The following is a 20,000-nucleotide window of genomic DNA, read 5'->3' on the forward strand; positions in this document are numbered from 1 at the left end:
TATCTTCAGCCTTGTTTATCTTTTTCATGAACTGGGGGAAATACTCTGCCCAAAAACGGTAATTAATGAAGATGGTAATTACGTACAGGATTAAGTTTAATTTCCTGGCTCTTTAGTTTAGGGTGCAAGATTCTGGAAGTGCAATTATGCAGAGGCTAAGGGCAGACGTATGGCAATACTAGAGTGCTAGAAATGAGAAAGTGAGACACAGTCAGGCAAACTAACTCTTTTGTCTTGTTAGCTTGATGACTGCAGTGTACAATGAAATGAGTAGTGACTCAGAGGTTGATATCTAAAAGCTAAGTTAATAAAACGGAAAGTCACTTGCATTAGTCAGTACATATACTTGGTGGTGATTTTTAATGATGGAGCTTCCCAAACCAAATGAAAACTTAAGTTTAAAATTAGACCATATTCTAATGTTAAATGTCTTACTCTTCTTTTAACAGCTTACAGCAAGAACCAAGTTGATATTGCCACCCAGGGATGGTTTATCGGGCTTATGTGTGCAATTGCTCTCTTGGTACTTATTCTGCTGATAGTATGCTTTATCAAAAGGAGTCGAGGAGGAAAATACCCAGGTAAGGGAAACAGAGATGTAATCTGTAATGTGATTACGTTTTCAGCTTAGTAGGCCATTTTGCATTATTTCGTAAGAAAATGGTGACATGCTATAAAGTTCAGTGGAGAAAAACTAAGTGAGCTTGAATTAGACCCTGCTTTGCTTCTGCAGAACTACTAATCATCTGTACACATTTTGAAGTACTCTGCCTTTTCCATCTTCAAATTACATTTTATGCAAGGAAGAGCCATGTTTGCTTAATCAAGTAAGACACACCCATATGAATTTGGATAGGCAGCAACTTGCATCCAGGTTCACATACTTATGAACTGACTTAACTACTATATGGCTGTTGGTGGAGGGGGTGCATTTTCACTAGCTATTAATAGTCTTTGGCCTTTATTGTGTCAAGTAAAGTGACATTTGTTTGCCATCTTGTCTCACAAACTATTAACACGCCATCATCTGAATTCCCCATCCAGAAAGGGACTGAAGCCCTCCTCTAATGTGGATTTCCAATTCTGTAGTGCTGCAGAAAGCCATACAGACTTCATACGCAGAAGCAATGAGATGGAGACTCAGAACACTTACTGAAAGCATAAGCACGTACCTTTTTGTTGGACAGATATGGATGAGGAGGGAAATAATTTTCCTTTTATCTTCAAATATGTGACACTCTTAAGACAGAATTATACATCTTTTTTATCCCCACACTGTGCACTAGCTCTTGAAATGGTACCATGTTGTCTGTATCAAAAGGAACACAATGGTAAAAGTTGGTTGGCATCGTACAGCTGTTAAGAAAGGTATGTTGCAGTAGGCCTAGGTGCACATTGGATACAGCGGATTTTTCATTAGTACCATATTTATAAAAATACTGAAACTGTCAGTTTCTAAAGTTGTATCCTGATGAAGCTGAGAGAAACTGTAATTCTGTATCATGGAACACAAGTCCACCTACAAACTCTTTCTGCTTTCGTGTAACATTTTGCTTATGTTTAATTACAGTCAGGGAAAAAAAAGATTTGGCTCTTGGTCCTGAAGATCACAAAGAAGAAGACGGTTCTTTTGATTATAGGTATGTCTTCTTTTGATTTCTATTTTATATGTTTACATAAGCCAGTGATTATGTTCAAATAAAAGTGAATACTTTTTATATGTTCAGTAAATGAAAAAAATACTAACTTGTAGCAAGAATTTGAAAATACAATGGTGGAAATTCTTTCAAGTCAGTGATCCAGTTGCTTTTAAGTTAATACATAGTTGGGTTTTACAGTACATTGAGAGAGGCAGCAGAAAGCACATTTATGAAATAATTGAGATTTTAAGCAGTACAAAAAAAAGACAAATGAGGTAAAGTGCAACATGTCTGCAGTGATGAAATGCAAGCTTAAGCATAGTTTTGTTACTTGTGAAGCAGATCATAAAACAATCTTCAAGGGACATTACAACAAGGCTCATTGAAAAACACAAGGGAGGGGGTAAGGCTGACAGCAGATACCAAACTGAACAAGAACAACTGATAGTTGAAGGGGATGAAGTTAACAGGACATAAAATGGTATAGGGAGAGTTTCAGAAGGCTTTGTAAAAGTTGTCCTTTGCAGTAGAGTATAGCTAAATCATACAACAATCTTCCTTTAAGTGACAGACACAGGCCCAAAAGTTACATTGATGCTGCCATACAAAATGCTTTCTCACAAATTGGAAAATGGAAACAGGAGAATGCTTTTCCACTGATCCGTAACACAAACACACATATTATACAGATGTGTGTATACTGTGTATGTAAATATACATACACACACAAATCTCACATGCATATCATACATGGTTATTTATTACCAGCTAAAAGATAAGACCATTTTTTCTTTGTTTTAACATCTTTGTTTTTTTTTCCCGTTGCTTCTGATATACAAGGAATGAAAACAGGTAAACTAGACACCCCCCCTTTGTTTCGACTATGTGTTGTGTTTTCCTATGCTCTGAATTTATCATTATCAGACTTTAAGCATTATTCATGGTTGCATGATAACCCACCTGTTCATCACTGTGGAATGGGAAAGATGTGCTGATTTTTTTCCAAGAATGGACAGCGTTTTCCAAGAATCAATCTTGCTAGATTTTTATTAATGGTTCAGTGTCTTAATGCATAGGACTTAAATGGAGCAAGACCTTTTCTAGATGGCTTGTAGCTGAAGTAGACCTATAAATGCAATACCATATGGCATACTTAAATATTTTGGATTAGTGTAATTAGACACCAAGTAGTTTTACATTTTTCTTATAGTCTCATAGGTATTTTTATTGCCGTAAGCACTAGCTAATATCCCATTCCACCCTTACCGCACCCTTAAGTTCTTTTCTACTAACCTCTGTTCACCTTCACTGTAGTCACTGTGCAGTGCCAGATTAAGACTGGATGTAAATTACAACAAAAGATACTTCAAATGCCAAAGGACAGCAGTATCATCTCAACTCAACAGTGAAGATACGTTTCAACTGTTTATTTTGCTTTGGAGGAGGAGGATACATACCATTTAGGATGTGAAGCCTTCATTTAAGAGCCATCAGCATTTATTTGTTGTGGAATTCATAAATTCTGGTTAGAAATGCCATGTTGGTTCACTGATGGAAAACACTGGATCATGGAAGTGATATGGTAGCTTTTACTGGACAAGCACTGATTTTTCGAATACTGCCTATTCAATCTTTTGGACTACAAAAAACTTGCCTCAGAAGCTAGCATATTATTGATGTTGGATACAGTATTTTAAAGCCCACTTGCACAAAGGAAGAAATAATAATTTTTATTACAAGTGACTAAGAGAACCGTATTAAAAAGGACTTGTATAAGAAAAAAAGTAGTGAACAACTCAGAATGTAAACATATGGCACAGTGGCTTAGCAGAGAAGAAACATGTCTCAGTCAGTTATATATAAACAGCAGACACTCCCTCTCACTTAAAACCCCTATGTTATACATCTAAATATCTGAGGTATGCACCAGTAACAATTGGGGACTTAAAGGAGAGGCTATAGGAAGCAATTGAAAGGGTTAGGCTATATTACAGAAGAAAAGTGACTGTCTATATGCAATCAGGCAACATCTTTAATTTAGTCGCATTCATCTACAGACTGCCTCGTTACTCACTCATTCTACCCACTTTGACTGTATACACCTGTGGCATAAGTCTGCAAACAGTGTCAGTTGTAGAAGAAATGAAGCCCCAGACAAAGGACTCCATGATATACCTCCCCACTCTTGGCTAAACACTGCCCCCTTCTCCAGGTTATTTCTATTCAGGCCACTCACACCATCCAGACACATTTTTTTTTCACACACTTTCCTTTATTCTTCAGCTTTTTACTCCTTCTTTTTAGTACACCTTAACTGGTCAAGAGTATACTGTAATTGCTGAGGAAGTAACCATGGAAGTTAAGGTGTGCTGATGTTCATTTTGGAGTTTGTTTCCTCAACCTTTTGATCAAGTGATGGCCTGATTAGAAATCTTAAGTAAGGAAAGAAGTTTAGCCTACTTTTGTTTCAAGGAAGAAATCTGTCATATCCAAAGCTTAATGTTCAAAGCTGTCTAAATAATATCTCCCAGTAAAATGAGAGCACAGATGTTTGTTACACAAATCATACCAGTGAATGGTGCCTGCATCTCTATCACACCTCCCACCGAAAGAAGACAGTCACCTTTTGTGTACCCTTCTGGTGTTAAATTTGGATGCAAGTGAAAGAAAATATGGCCACAGTCATATATTTTAAGTGTCTGCCATTATATTTTTGTGCAGACAAGACATTTTGTGGGAATGAAACAGTGGACACAAAACAGGTAATGAAACATCTAACAATGAGTAGTAAATTACGGCAGCAGTCATGAGTTGTGTGTAAAAGTAAGAGCAGGAGTTGAGAATAATGAAAACTGTACTAGGGAAAGAGAAATTACACACATAATCTTAAATAAAAAATGCTTACCCTGCTGACTGCCTGGCAGTGCCATACACAGTGCTATTTTTTATATTTTTGCCACAGTCACATATTTGTTCAAAAGTTACTCAGCATACTTTGACTTTGACTAAGGCAGCCTTGGGCACAAGTCACATGTTGCAATTTTAGTTTCATCCAGCAGCCCAAGCAGCTGCTAAACCAAGGCCATTTCCTATACCCCCAAAATTTCAGGTGGACATATAATAAAGCAATTACCTTTTTCACAATGAAGACATTTGTATTTCCAAAATAGCCCAGCCAAAGTCAGCTGACTTTGTGGGCATACATAGAGTTTTGAGTTCCTGAGAAAGGAAATTCAAAGTTAAAATAATACTAATACAGTTAATAAAAGCAAAGTATACAAACAAATCTTCTTTACATATGGGAGGGCTGCAGTCCAGCAGTCCAGTAGCACAAATTGACCAAACTGCTCTTGCTGTGCACTCAAACTTTTCCTCACACTTTTTTAATGCCCTTCTTAGCATAAGGGAAATAAATTCTTCATCCTTTCCTCTACCTATGCACTAGTATTAAGACATTTTATACAATGTCAATAACTTTTTGCTTCCTGATGAAGGGGGCATGTAGTCCCAAAACTCAAGTAGGCTGTACTGTAAAATCTTCATATCACCTATGCTTTCCTGCATTCTCATTCATATGACACATTCAAATTTTTGGATTTGGAGCAACCCACTGGAACATCTGGTCTACACCAGCTCTTGTCTGTCAAATTTTGTTAGCCCATTGCCACGTCCTGAAAACTAGTTGCAAGTGCTACAGACAGCCACTGTGCTTATGAATCAGTAAATCAGATTTATTTGTTTATTCATTTATTGACTGGGGAAGTCTGACTCGTCAAAGAGTCCCTTTTTCAATGAAGGCCTGGGGAGAAGAGCTTCAAATGATAAATATTAAAGGTTATACATAGTGGAAAAAACAGCATTTACAAGTGCATTCATAGTCTAGTGGATAAAAACATTTTGTAAAAGTTTATACATTGTATAGAAAAAGTTAGGCAGTAGTATCTGGAAAGTCTGCATAGTAATGAAGTCATTGTAGATAGTGCGATAAGGCACGAAAACAGATCAGAGCTTTGAGAAAAGGAACGTGAGCATAATTCAATATACAGACATAAATTTCATTGGACCAGCAGCATTGCAAAACTTTAGGAAGTAAGACCTTCCATAATAAAAACATAAAATAGACAAAGTTGCACAAAAACAGCATCCGTCTCTGCTTTAGTTTTTATTATTATTATTTGCTAGTTGGCAGCTGGCTTGTTAAAGTAAAAACTGATGGAAGGAGGAGGACTGGAAGTGATTGAAAGTATGAAGGGGAGGAGATGGAGGATAAAAGAATATTTTATAGGTAAATTTAAAAAAGGTAAAAAAATGAGTTGGAAAGTGGGGGTTTAATAGTCAGTATGGTGAGTGGATGAGTGTATAGACAAGAAGGATTGTGAAGTAGAGATATGAGAGGGAAGTAGATGAAGGGTAAGAGAAGTGTGGAATTATGGTTTATTCTAGGATACTTATCTAGGGTTATTGCAGAGGTACAGCCAGAGATACTGCAGTATTGTTTCAGTTTTTGATGTTAGCCAGAAGTGCTCTTTGCAGCACCCGCAATATGCCCAGTAATGACTCCTTCTGCAATTCATATGGAGTTACATTTATTGATATATTTAAATATGACTAAATTCTTTTTTTTAAGACCTGTTTGTGTATCTTTCTTCCACATTGCCCTCATTTCTGCCCGCAAATCCTGATATTTCATGACTGTTTGTCTCTCTGTACGTAGGACATTATACTCAGTGGGTGTAGCAATTTCAATAGTCAATGCTACTTTTGTCTTCTTTTCATGGAATACTATATCTGGTTTCTTGCTTCTGTTTTTTTGAACTGTCGCTAATAAATGATCCTATGTGATATAAACGTCATCATTTTCCATGTATAAGGGCTCTTATGGAACTGGAGGAGGGTAAAGTTCTGCATCCCTGTCTGTTGCTTAAAGGAATCTCAAAGGACATTTTCCTGAAGGGGGAATAAGGATAGGTCTTCCTGTCTGTAGCTCTCTACAGGATGACTCAGGATTATGAATTCCACAATGGACTGACTTATCTCCCTTTCATTCTCTTAAGAAATGCTCAAATAAGGATCTGATTAAGATGGAGCCATAATTACTGTAGGACCAATTCTGGACTATGCTATTTATGCAGTCTAGAAGCATGAGGATTATCTTTTGGTTCCCAAGATAGAGGGTACCGGTCTTTAAACCTTACCCACAGCTGAATGGAGCAAGATCCTTTCTAGGCATCCTAAAACAGTTTCCTGTGTAGTCCCTTCAGACCAGCAAACAATGCAAAGGCCATATCACTTTTCTGCTAGCCACCAGACAAAGAATCTGAAGTGTTGGACAGAGTGGGTATTTTCCCTAGCCACACTGGGAAATGGATCCCTCAGTTTTCTGCTTGTCCAGTTTCATGCCCTACCTAGTTCATTAAGAGCTAGGAAAGCTTTCACCCTCTTCCTGTGTATGGGATCAAGAGTGAGCTGGTCAAAACCTAGTCTGTGCATTTCACCTGAGGATAACATGCAATGATTTCTAACTTTTTCTGCCCAGATGCTGTGACTAGGGCTGTGGTTACAGATGTATGGCTGTGTTACATGGGCTGGATGGGCTGTTGACATATTTGACAATCTTTCAAAAAAAACGAAAAAATGACTTGGTTAAGAGGAAGCAGGTTCTTGCTACATCCTCCTTCCCAAAGGATGAGCATGTCCCCTACCAAAAGCTGCAGTAATGACTATGACTTCCATCTGCCCATATGCAGACAGTTTTTTTTTCAGAATCTGCCCTGAACTATAAGATGATGGCACAAAGCAGTAGTGGATGCACAATTTTGGTTAAAGTAGACCATATCTTAATGCTGTTAGGGCCTTTCTCAGAAAGGTATTTTCTTAGTGTCCAGGTCATCTACAACAAGCTCTTGGTACATGCCCAGGGACTTGGCTCCTGAAAGGAGCCTTAAAGGCTTGTTCTTTCTTCAGACTGAGGCCTGGGGTTTTCCTATATGGCTTTTATGTGTGACATTTTACTTGTTTTGCTCCATATTTGAGAAGTCTTGCATGCGTCAGATTTTTTTAAATGCTGATATTTTTCAGAAAGTAGCCAAACTACTCATTTATACTGTTCCAATAAGCCCATAAGAGTGAAACATATCATGTCTTCAGCTAGATGGTTCGACTTTATTGGCAGGAATGTTTCAACAACAATGTATAAAAAGTAGTGAGCACAGTGACGCCAAGTAGCTAGAACATTAATCTCCTTAAGAGATCATTTTCATATTTCTCATAGTCTTCCTTCAAAAGGCGGTTTAAAGTGTAACACACTGAATACTCATGTGCCAAAGACTTGTTGACGGTTTTGAGTATGTGGTTTTTCTGTGTGACCTGCTTACATGTTGAGATGTTATATATAACAAACATTTTTACCACATCAGTTCTACAGATGTCCACCACTCTTTGATAGATCATAGATAGTTTTGTTATATCCCCCTCTGCATAGGTAGCACCTCCATATAACAACTGCTGTATGGAGACGCTACCTATGCAGAAGTAACAGCACCTCTGTACAGTGACTGCTGAAGAATTTCCTTGCAAGTTGTAACAGTGTTCCAGTTTGCAAATGGTATAACAATGTGCAATAGGGCTGATACACAAGGATGATAGGATAAAATGAGAAGATATTTGCTAAGGTTACAGGAATGGTAATTTCTATAGGCGCTTAAATTTAATACTTAGTCTGCAAATGAAAGCCATTTTTATTTCAAAAGCCCAAAGTAAAACTACATAATTTAGAAGGAATACAGACAGGGAAAAAAAGTGAAACAATCAGGCAGTAGTTGTTTATTAGAGGTGTAGTCCCTGTCAAAATGAAATAAGGAGGAACAAGGGAACACTGGAATGCACACAGAAAGGCATCCCAAATACAAAATGGGAAGTTATTCTTTTTTTTTTTGTTAAAGTAGGTAGTGAGACCATACCTACAGTACTTATAATCCCAGCAACCGAGAACCACTCAGAAAGGAGGTTGTCCAGAGAAGGGCAACAGCAGCTTTGCAGTGTCCTCACAGAAAATGTAGAAAGGCAGAAAGGGTTTCATAATGTGGATGTAAAAAGAGCAAAGGCATATCAAAAACAGATAGCCCCCCACAGAAATCAAGAGACTTTAAGAACATGTATTTCAGAACATGAGAATTTCAGAAGTAAAAAGTGATGAGATCTGAAGAGGGATGTCGACCACAGAGCAACTTAGAGATAATGTATTTTTCTCAGGAGGTATATGTAGCAGACATCTTGAGCAATAAATTTAAAACAATGGACAAAGTCAGGAATGTACAAGGTAGACATTAATAATATAGTTCTGTTGCACTTGAATTAACAAGGAAAGCTACAGTTGTTTAAGCATATTTACCATAGCAGTAAGTGTTGTAGTAGTCTAACCTATTTGAGTTCTGTCCTGCCCAGCATATGACCATTGGCCAGCTTTTCAAACCTTCTGAGAATCTACCTTGTGCCTAGACTGCCAGTTGCTTGCGCAGAGCCACAAGAACAGTTTAAGTGCCAAAAAGTTCAGGAGCTTACTTACCTCAAGAAGGGAGGCTATAGCCATGAAAGAAAATGCCATAGTAAACCATATATAACTATATATACAATGGTATATAAATCCATACTACATCAATACATCTAAAACAAAACAAGGCAGTAGAGGGAGAGGATGGCTACTGTAACAATTATCAATTAGAATATCTACTGTTATGGTAAGTATCCTTAGACAACTGTAGTGTGTTCAACATTAGATGACTGTTGTAGTAGCCTACCCTACTTGAGTAGAGTGCCATAGCAGAATAATACGTACATGAAACCTTGGAGAAATGCCCTAGCAAAGCTTATTCTGGTCCTGGAAAATGACTCCAGTTTGTACTGCTTTGTGAAACAATGTACACAGAACCAAGCTGCTGTCTCTAGAATACTTCTAGAGTTCACCCCTTTCCAAAAAGCTACAGAAGAAGCCAAAGCCCTGGTAGAATGGGCCCTAATTCTGCTTGGATGTGTTGTTATGGTGAGAATAGCAAACAGAAATAGCATGAGATAATCATGTAGAAACTGTTTTGATACTTGTCCAATTTTCTTACCTTTATGAGAGACAAATAGCTGGTAGCCAGAATTAAATTCTTCAGCCCTTGTTTTCAGATTCTGGAAAGAATACATGAAGATTAACAGATCGATACAAGGAAACATCTTAAGCCACTTTAGGCATAATGATTTGCTGTCAAAGAAACCCTATCCCTTTAGAAAATGAGGTAAGGTTGATTTGCCAAAAGATCTGCTAACTCATACTCTTCTAGCAGTATATAGAGCAATGAGTAACACAGTTTTCCATGTGAAGTACCACATATCAGCCTGATGAGGAGGAGCCACTGGATTTCTAGGTGAGTGTATATGTAAAACTCCCTTCAAAAACTGCTTGACGACATCAAGAAGAAATGGCCAAAAGATTAATCTTGATAGATGTGCAAGAACAACTTACACAGATAATCTAAAATCAGTCATCTGGGCCTTAAATAACTGGACTTGTTTTAGCTACCTCTAATATGTGGTATACATACTCAGAAAAAGAGCTAACAAGGGGGTATCAATTTTTTTTTTTTTTTGCCGAGCAGTCAAAGTGTTTTCAGTTTGGAGTAAAGCAAACAGCCCCTGCTGTTATACAAGTGCATGGTGTCTTTGGAGAAGCTTGTGGTAATTGCCCTTGGCCAATTTCAAAATAAGCAAGAACCACTGTTTCCCTTGCTATAAGTGGAAAAGCATAATGGAACATTTCTATCCATGGGAATGAAAGGGCCTCAGTCTTCCAGGGCAGTTTGCAAGGAATCCTGGAGCAGAACTTCTTTAACTGTTTGTTTTGAACAGAGGAACAAAAGTCTATCTGAGGTGCTTTCCAGAGATGACTCAATTCCTGGAGCACTCCTTGGTGTAATTTCAATTTGTGAGGGTCTGTCCTGCTCCTGCTCAGCTTGTCTGCTACAGTATTTCAGTCTAACAGAATGCATGTGGTCTGAACAGTCAAACTGAGCTGAGATGTCACCTCTTAGGCCAGCTTGTCAAGTCTACAAAGAGAGTAAGACCTCCCTTTTACCCTTTTGGTTATGCACATTACTATGGTGTTATTTGTAATAACTGGAAGAGGTCCTGGGAACCAGAAATTATATAATGTTTTAAAATACTACCAACATCTCTGACACTTATGAGCTTTGTTCTGTCCTGCTCATTCCACAGACATCGCATTTTAACCACTTTTGATACAAGCCCCTGCCAAGCAAAATATATAGCATCTGATGTAGCAGACTGAAGGGAAGGCAGAAGGGAAAACCTGGGTTGAGAGAGAACTTGTCCACCCACTACAATATCTTCCCTCTCACAATCCTCAGCACTGTAATCTGAAAAAATAAGGGAAGATGATGCTGAGACCAGAATGACATGAGGTTATCACTGAATTTTCCTCACCAATTGAAAATCCTGATAAATTCTTTGGCAGCCACCAGAAATTTGTTGAAAAGCTCAGGAAGATTTCTCTGTCCAGTGGAATAAAAGCTTTTCCTAGAGAAGTATCCAGAAAGTGTCCCAGAAAATCTATTCTTTATGAAGGTATGACAGGTGTTTTTTGTAAATTCACTTGAAATCCCAAACATAGCTGGAGTTTTCTGACACATATCAGAGAATCATGACAATTAGAAAAAGAGTTTGCAAATACAAGTCATTCCAAGCATGAAAAGATGCAAATGCATGGAAGTCTACAGTAAGCAGTTACTGGAACTAGACACTTTACAAATATCCTTGGTGCAGCAGATAGGCCAAAGGGCAAGACAGAGAATGTACAATGTAAGCCAAATACAGAAAATCTTGAAAAGGCTGTAATCTTTGCCAGTAAAAAATGTGATGGTAATCATCTTTTCAGTGTAATATTACCATGAAACTGGATAAAGGTATGACAGGGATTGAAGCAAAATATTTTGAATTTTTGGATCCTGACACAGAAATTGAGAAAGGACAGGTTGTGGCCTGTTTTTCAAGTTCCTTCTCTCTTGTGGCACCAGAAAGATTCTTGAATAAAACTCTTTTCCCATCTGATCTGAGGGCACTATTTCTATGACACTGGGACAGCATTAGAGGAAACAGGAACGTTTGTTTCTTGTTTGGTTACAGGATGAGGAGGGACCTTCTGAAGAGAATGAAGGGACACCCATTGCCAGCCATACCCTTGGTTGATTCTCAGAACCCTTTTGTCTGATGCCATTGGAAAGATGCAGACCTAGACTGAGGGATAGATTGCCAGGGTAGAAGGAGGGGAACCTAGTGACCAAGTAATCATTCTGATTTTTTTGGACTGTCCTTAGTTCTGGCATGATCTCCCTTTATTTTTGGACATCCTTGCCATTGTTTTTAAAATTGTTTGTTAGCACTTTGCTGCTTAAATTGCTTTTCAAAAAAGGATGATGATCTAGAAATAAAGTTTCTATAAATCTTCAAAAGGGGGGTGGTGGAAAATATGGTTCACTCCTTCAATTAATCAAAATTTTTGTATCTTCAAAACTTTTTAACACCATCTTCTATAAGACTTTTAGAAGTGTTATATAATTGCTGTTGACCTTGGTCATGTTATGCTTAAAGTGAATGTATTTAAAATTTGCTCCTGTTACGCTCAAACTTTTTAATATATCAAGAGTATGATACTTTGAACTATGAGTTGTTTTCCTGCATTGATTTTTGTGCTTGAGCTCAGCCTTTAACCATTTTTGAGCTACCTGTTTTTGCTGAAATGCAGCCAGACAATTACCTTGATAACATGACTTGAGAGATTCTTTGGTCCAATATGATTGTTGAGAAAGACAAGAGTGGTTAGACTTCCTAATGTCTTTAGCACTGTGAATATAAAAATGTAGCTTAAGAGAGACATCTAGCAGATGCAGTACGTGTTCCCTTTTTTGGAAAAAGCGGGAAAGAAAACTGGTTGATAGATGATCTGATTTAATCTAGTCACTGTTGCTTCCTTGGGAACAAAAGGAGGATTAGTTCATAAGGATTCCATGTCCATGTGAAAAATAACGTATGGAGGTTTGCAGGAAAGAACATGAAGCTTTGATATCCTTCTGCCAGACGCAACTACTGCCAAAAACCTTCTGTAAACCAGAAACTTGATATCCACCTTGACTGCAGATATGATGGGGGGGGGACCAGCTTTAAGCAAAGTAGTCATCTCCCAAGGGAGAGTAGGATTCCTCAGAGAGCTTCTGAGAAGGAAAGTACCTCTTTAGAAAGCTTTAGATAACCTCAGAGAAGTGATAGGGGATTGATTTTCACCAATATGGAAACTTTAAATAGCATATAACTGAACTTTGATAGTAGAAAAGCAGACCTTGTTATGAAAAGGAGAAGCCAGAAAATATAACACAGCTGAAAGAGGAGCCAAATAGAGATCCACATTCTTCTGACAGACGTTTTCCACTTCGTTTTGTAAATCTTCCTGGGAGATGGTCTCTAGGATGAGGTAAGAATGTGGATTTCTAGGGAAGAAAGCCTAGACTGACTAGCCATCATTGGAAATGGAGAAACCAAGTGGTCAGCTTGAGAGCTTGAATGTCTGGATGAGGCCTTCTAGATGGCTGATAAAGCAGATCCAGGCTGGGTTCCAGTGGTGGGGGGTGAATCAAATGAGGCCAGAGGTAGGGGAACCAAACTTTTTGCGGTCAGAAAGGGACAATAAGGATGACTATGATCTTCCTGTAGAAAATCTGGTATGAGAGGAGTTGGAGGGAAGGGAGGGTCAAAGGTAGGTTAGTGTGTCCCTCAGTGACTCCCCCCTCCCAGAGATCAGGCCTCAGGGCAAAGAACCTGCTACACTTGGTATTGTTGGGAGAGGTAAAGAGATCACAGCATGCTCATCCACAGTGACAGGAAATCGGCATCACAGGTAGGAGCAGGTACCACCCTTAAGTACCAGACTTACGATATATTGTCTGTTGGACATATATCACTCCTTGAGAGGAGGAGTTCTGAAATGCCTGCAATGCTAGAGAACTGACATCATTTCTAGGATACTGTTATGTATCTGTGGTCACTATGGCCTTGGATGAAGGAAGTATAAATGGGTGACATGTGGTACCATCTAGGACTCAAGCCACCATTAGATCTGCATTCAGCATATATTTGTTAGAAGTATCTGAAAACTTACTGATTATGCCAGATGGACTACTGTACCAGAAGGGTCTACTGATGCACTCTCGTATGATACCTCACAAGAGGAACCAAAGTAATAGATGCAGCCATTGAACCTAGTAGTCTTGTCACTATCTGGCAAGTTGTACCCAAGTGTACACCCATGAATTCTATTGCTTGAACAGGGAGAAACTTGGACTTGTCTGAATTTACACTGATGCCCAGCTATTTAGCAAAGATGGAGCAAGGAGGTTCTGACAATGATGAGTAGATTCCTGGTAGGAGCAGCTAATCATTGGATATGGGAACAGTTGGAACTCTTGAAGCCTGAGGTAAGCTGTGACCACTTGGTGAACACCTGAGGGGGACTGTAGTGAGAACAATGGGCACGACTTTGAATTGGAAATGGCTGGCTCCCTAATGGAAGCAGAGAAACCTTCTTGGTCACCTGTTCACCTTGATGTGTTAGTACACATCTTGAAGGCCTATCAAGCACATCCAATTGTTCTCTCTCAATAGCGGATGAATGGACTGAACTGTGATCATCCATAACTTTTACTATTTGAGATACTGACTGAGATCCCTTATCTTTTTTTAGCACCAAAAAGAATCTTAAGTTCCAAGTCTGTGCTGGTCTGGTGTGACTTCTTAGATGACTCACTCATTCAGCTGCTTTTCTATTTCTATAAGTGCTGCTTGTCTTTGAGAGGTAGGAGCATTTGGTAATTTTTTTGATGGTGGGTGATGAAAAAAAAAGGGAATGGAATAGCTTCTGGTTATGATCCTTTGCATCCACTTTTCATTTCTGACAAATATCCAGGCTTTGGGGTGCAGTGATAAATTCCATCCATCTCCCTCCAGAATATCATAGGATCATTGGAGGTTACTAGGCTGATGGCCCTGGGGCCCTTATAAGCCTAGCCATGAGTTTATCCCTAAAAAAAAAACCTCAGTCAGCACCTGTCGCCCCTGTCAATGAGGGACAAAGGTAGAACCCCTAGGACAAATTTGTGGTTTCCCATCCTCTCATTAAAGTTGCAGTTGAAGAGGGTCAGCAAGGTACTCTGTTTGACATGTATTGGGAAGTCTTTTCTAGAGATGGGGTAGCCTCTGGGAGACAAACCTGTCTCCCCAGCAGGCTTTGTTGATGTCACATATTAGATTTAGGCTTGTCGAGCAGGTAATGTGCAAGGAGTTAGACTTATGGATCTGGAGCATCTCTAGTAGGGCAGGGTCCGATATTGCCTTGTAGGCAAGACACAGATCACCTCTGAGCAATCTGTATGATACCGAGTAGAGTGATATGTATGATACCGAGTAGAGTGATAGTGATTTGAGCCTGTCCACATAGGACAGGTGTTGGAGGCCATGGATTCCCTTTGTGAGGTATTACTGTGGCCTTTCCAGTTGGTGCAGGTGTTTGGAGAGGTGCATATCAAATGGGGTATTATACTCAATTGTAGGTCTAATGAGGGAGGAGTACAGAGTGGTAATAACCTCCTTTTTTTAGATGGAATCCCTTTACTTATGAGATGAACAAAATAAAAGGCTTTTTTGACCACTGCCACCACGTGATGGTCGAATGTGAGATTGTTGTCAACACCACAGGTTGTGTGCTTAGGGGGTTGCCACTGATGTGGTAATCAGTAGGGGCTGTATTTTTGCCAAAAAGTATGATAATACATTTTTTTGTGTTTAGCTTAAGGCCATGACTTTGGCAGCATTTATTTGTAGCTGTGAGACCCTCTTGCATTATGTTAACATCATTTGGGGAGGCAATGACAGCATCCTACTTACAGTCATCCACAAACTTGGTCAGCCACAGGTCCTTTGTCTTTGCATGGACCTTTGAGAATTAGATGTCAAACAGTAGGGGTCCCAGGACAGATCCCTAGGGAACACCACTAGTGAAAGTTCTGCTGTCTGAGTTGGTGGCACCTGTTTTGACCTTGGGGGTCCTATCTGTGAGCCAGTTGTCCACCTATCTGACAAGATAGGGATTAACACCAAGTTGTGTTAGCTTTTCGATAATGCCCAGTGGGGGAGTGTGTCAAAGGCCTTGGCCAGGTCAAGGTAAGCTGTATGAACTGACTTTCCCTCATCCGGTGCCTTGGTGATGATCTCAAAGCAGTCAACTAGGTTCAGTAGGCAAGATCTGCCCCTGCCGAATCCGAATTGGATGGGGTCAAGTGCTTGGAGATTGCCTGTGTTCTTGTTTATGAGATCCATAATAATATGCTTCATGGCTTTACAGTTCAGACTTCTCAGGATAATGGGGCAATAGTTTCCTAGGTCAGTAGTGGCACCACATTTGTGCAAGGGGATGACAATGTTGGTTCTCCACTCTTCTGGAATGAAGCCTCTAATTAGATTGTGGTTGAATAGGGTAACCATTCTGGAATGCTGATAAGGCCTCTCAGGGAAAGGTCCCCTGAAGCCCCGCTTTTGCAGACCACCACTTCTTTGAGGGCATGGCCCATTGTTTGAGTAGCTCCTGCTGCCATTGGGGGGGGGTATCTCCAAAAATTTTTAGGAGAAAACCCTTTGGATTTCCAGAACCATACTTTCTTACCACCTTTTTGCTTTGTGGAGAAAAACCTCTAGATGGTAGGATGGCCTAGTTGTTGAGGTTCTCACCTTATAGGCACAAGGTGCAGGGTTTGATTCTCACATGGGATAATTGGCTGGGCTTGGAATGGCCAACAAGGAGAATTAGTCTGGTAGTAATTTATGAACTTTCCCAGAGACTACCCTTCTCTGGGAAAGGCTCCCCATCTATGTCAAGCAGAGTTCCTCCCCAATCCAATTCAAGTGTAACTTGGACAATTGGATGGGGAACAGGAAATTCATCCCTGGCTTGGCACCTATGTGTCTAATGGACAGAGTCAGCCTGTAAATGGTTCATCTCCCAAGCCCCTGCTTGTAAATATTTCATCTTCTAAACCCCTGCTTACACTTATCTAGGGTACCAGAACTTGTCAGAGGTTTGGGATGCATGGCTAAGCTTATAAAGGCCCTTGTAGTCATTAGCCATAACCACCTATGAAACTATGAACCTACTGCAGAAAGGATCTTTCCATCCTGTTCACTTCAGCAAAGTATTTCCTTGACTTTAGGCCCAAAGACAGTTCAGCAAAGTGTGTCTTGAAGTGCTCCACAAAGTCACACAAATGCATCCAGGCATGTCTCCTTAGGGTAATGCCAGTACCTGCATCTCTTCAAACGCACCCTGTCACATTAGATATTAGGTGCATCAACACATTGGAAAGGGATTGTAGGGTGGCCAAATGCATGTCCAAAGTTTTGTTGCCTTCTGCAGATATGAACTGGGAAAGGGATTTGTAAATGTTCTTAATCATATCCCTATGGAATCTTGTGACATATGCCAAGTAATACAGTGCTCTCAATGTGATGGTATCTGAAGCGTACACCTGCTTCCAAAACCTGTCCAGTACCATGGACTCATTGTTAAGGGGGAGGACAGAAGCATTCTCTTTCTCACTAGTTCTTTCTTGGTGGGATCAACAGCTGGACCCTTGCTCCAGTGCTGGCAATCCTTTGGAGATAGTAAATACTTCTCCAGTTTGCAGGGAATTGGTTCTGCAACATCCTGCTCCTTCCATGTCTGCTTGAAGATAAGCCGGAGAACCAGCCAAGATGTAGCCTCATAAAACACGGACTCATCTTGGGAAGGAGCTTTGTTAGACCACCCACCTTTCTGTCTCAAAAGAATCCCTCTGAATGAAACATCTTAAGGGGGATCTGATACACACCTCCCCCTTCATTCAGGCCAGTATCCTCAACTAACAAGTCCCATAAGGAGTTAACATATATGGCTTCTTTTACATGCATACTTCTGAGAAGCCTCCATGGTGAGATGTTCCAGAGAGGACTTGGAAGACGTCTGACAGTCCCCAGCATGAACTGTCTTGAGGCACAACAAGCTCAGCTGCCCCAAAGAGACTAAATGAGCAGGCTCATAACCCATGAGTATTTTCTGAGGGATGGGAGAACTGAGTGAGTGAGAGAAGTCTGCTCATCTGGTAATGAGAGTACTCTCTCAACAGTATTGAATGGCCGAGGGGGAACCCAAAAGTTTTGCAGACACAGCTGAAGCTACTACTACAAACTTCAAAATTATGCCTGGCTGGGTTCCGATGCTGATGTTGGAGCAAAGCAGTCTAGTGAAAAGGCTCCTAGAGGAAGAGAAAGCTCTCAAAGCTTTTGAGTTAATCTCATTCCCCTGGATCTAGCACTGACACTTTGGCCCAGAGATCCTTCCATATCCAAGGCAGTCATAGCTGATCAGAAAAGATGTGGCAGCAGAGTGGAAGAAAGAAAAGTATTTGGATCCAGTGCAGACAAATTCTGGGTAACATTTAGATCCATAATGCTTGAACTTGAAAAAATATTGGGGTAGGAACTATGACTTGATGAGAGGAAGGAGCTGCACTCACTGATCCTGCAGTGGCAGAAGCCAGGAGGACTCCCAGCTGAATCCAGATCATGAGAAATTTCCACAATATCCAGTCTATGTCTCCTTCAGAAAGTCTCCTGGTCTACAGAACTGACTGCAAGAAAGAGGCAGCAGAAGGTGGCCTAGATGACAATTGAAAGTGTCTGTCTTGTAAAAGTGGGGAGCAGAGCCTAGATGAAATTGTCTCTGGGGAAAACCTCTGCACTGGTAGAGGAGTCATCTTGGATCCAATCAGAACAGGTTTCAAGAAAAGTGTTGAATCCAGTGGTTTAGATGATTTCAATGTTGGATACAAAGAAGCAAGAGAAGTGGAAGAACAGTCTAGGGAGCACCTTCTCAACTCCTTCAGCTTCTCCTTAGACCTTTCTTTGACATTTCCCCCCCTTTAGATCTGTCAGAGGATGTATTGGTAGGAGGGGGAAGCTCCGGAGACAGCAGAATGAGTTTTGGATGAGTCTCCCACAGGGATGAGGAGAATTCCCTTGAGCACCAGCTTTCCTACTCTGAATTTTTGCACTAAAACCAAAAGCAGTGCAGACAGAGTGTAGATCGGAGTTTGGTATCTTGTGGCCATGAACCACACATTTTTTTTAAACCCTGCAGGTAAAAAAAAAAAGTAGTGAAAGGATCAACAATACTCCCTAACAGAAACACACACAGCCCATGAACTATGGCTGAACTGTTATTGTACTTTTTTTTAACTATTAACAAAATGATGCAAGAATGAGAGAGAGTAAAAACTTTGAAAATAGAGAAAGAGAGATTACATATCAGTAAAAAGGAAGAAGCGCATGAAAAAGTTATTAGATTAATTTTTACTCATAGTAAATATCTAAAAAAGGATCTGCAAAAAAGATTTGAGGTAATGTCAGGGTCCACAGTAATGGGTAAGGGGTAGAGCCTGAATTTTGGCTCTGACATCTTGATTGTCCAGCATTGGATTCAAAATACCCATCTGTTGAGGAATATACAGAAGAGACAACATCAGATCATAGGTTTTCTTCAGAAAAAAGTGAATTTTGGGAAGGTTTTCCCATCAAGGTACTTATCTGCTCCGCCTTGAAGGATTGCTAGCTGGTAGTTATCTCCATGAAGCCCAAACTGGGACCACACTGTGGCTGCAAGAAAGCTTTGAAGTTTTTGTAGCCCAAACTGTTCTATTTATGTAGCTCTGTTTGAGCCACTTGCAGTTATGTTGGGTAGAAGATGTCTTGAAACTTTGAAAAGCTGTCAGATGGTCATATCCTGGGTACGGTATAACCCAAGCAGCTTAGGCTTCTGCAACAGTAATCTAATGTTTAACAACTATAGGTTATACATTTGGTATGATATTAGACAAACTAAGTTGTTTCATGCAGTCCTCATCTGCCAAAAATGTTCTGTATTTATATGAAAAATTAAAGCATTCTTTAGCTGCAGTATAAATGTATAAACTGTTGCTGGTGGGGTTGCATGACACTAAGTTAAAGGGTAAGGATTTGATCAGAGTAGTTTTTGTACTCAGATAAAAATTTAAGTATGTACATTAATAAAAGTATGCAACTGAAAAAATGTCTCCAAGGACATTCTGTATAACATTTTTTTCTTCATTCAAAGATTACTAATCTGTCTGCTAAACATTCAGTTAAAACTGGTTTTCTAGAAAAGAGTATTAAAATTCCACACATTACTGCATGTAAAATATTCTGCTA

The 20,000-nt window shown here is 39.7% G+C and overlaps 1 protein-coding gene across 30 annotated transcripts in view; it reads left to right on the forward strand.

Annotated features, from left to right (window-relative positions):
* The window catches only part of NFASC (neurofascin), a 2,999,343-nt gene that overhangs the window by 2,919,271 nt on the left and 60,072 nt on the right, over positions 1 to 20,000 (forward strand). For 19 of the 30 annotated variants that reach the window (XM_044076767.1, XM_044076768.1, XM_044076766.1 and 16 more), the window contains 3 exons: positions 450 to 581; positions 1,571 to 1,640; positions 2,481 to 2,492. In XM_044076767.1, coding sequence (XP_043932702.1) covers positions 450 to 581; positions 1,571 to 1,640; positions 2,481 to 2,492 — 214 coding nt within the window. The remainder of the gene's footprint in view (positions 1 to 449; positions 582 to 1,570; positions 1,641 to 2,480; positions 2,493 to 20,000) is intronic. The other 11 variants (XM_044076775.1, XM_044076794.1, XM_044076770.1 and 8 more) reach the window with 1 other exon arrangement.

This window comes from Protopterus annectens, chromosome 7.part0, assembly GCF_019279795.1.
Source record: "Protopterus annectens isolate FY-2018-M chromosome 7.part0, PAN1.0, whole genome shotgun sequence".
Taxonomy (NCBI): Eukaryota; Metazoa; Chordata; order Ceratodontiformes; family Protopteridae; genus Protopterus; species Protopterus annectens.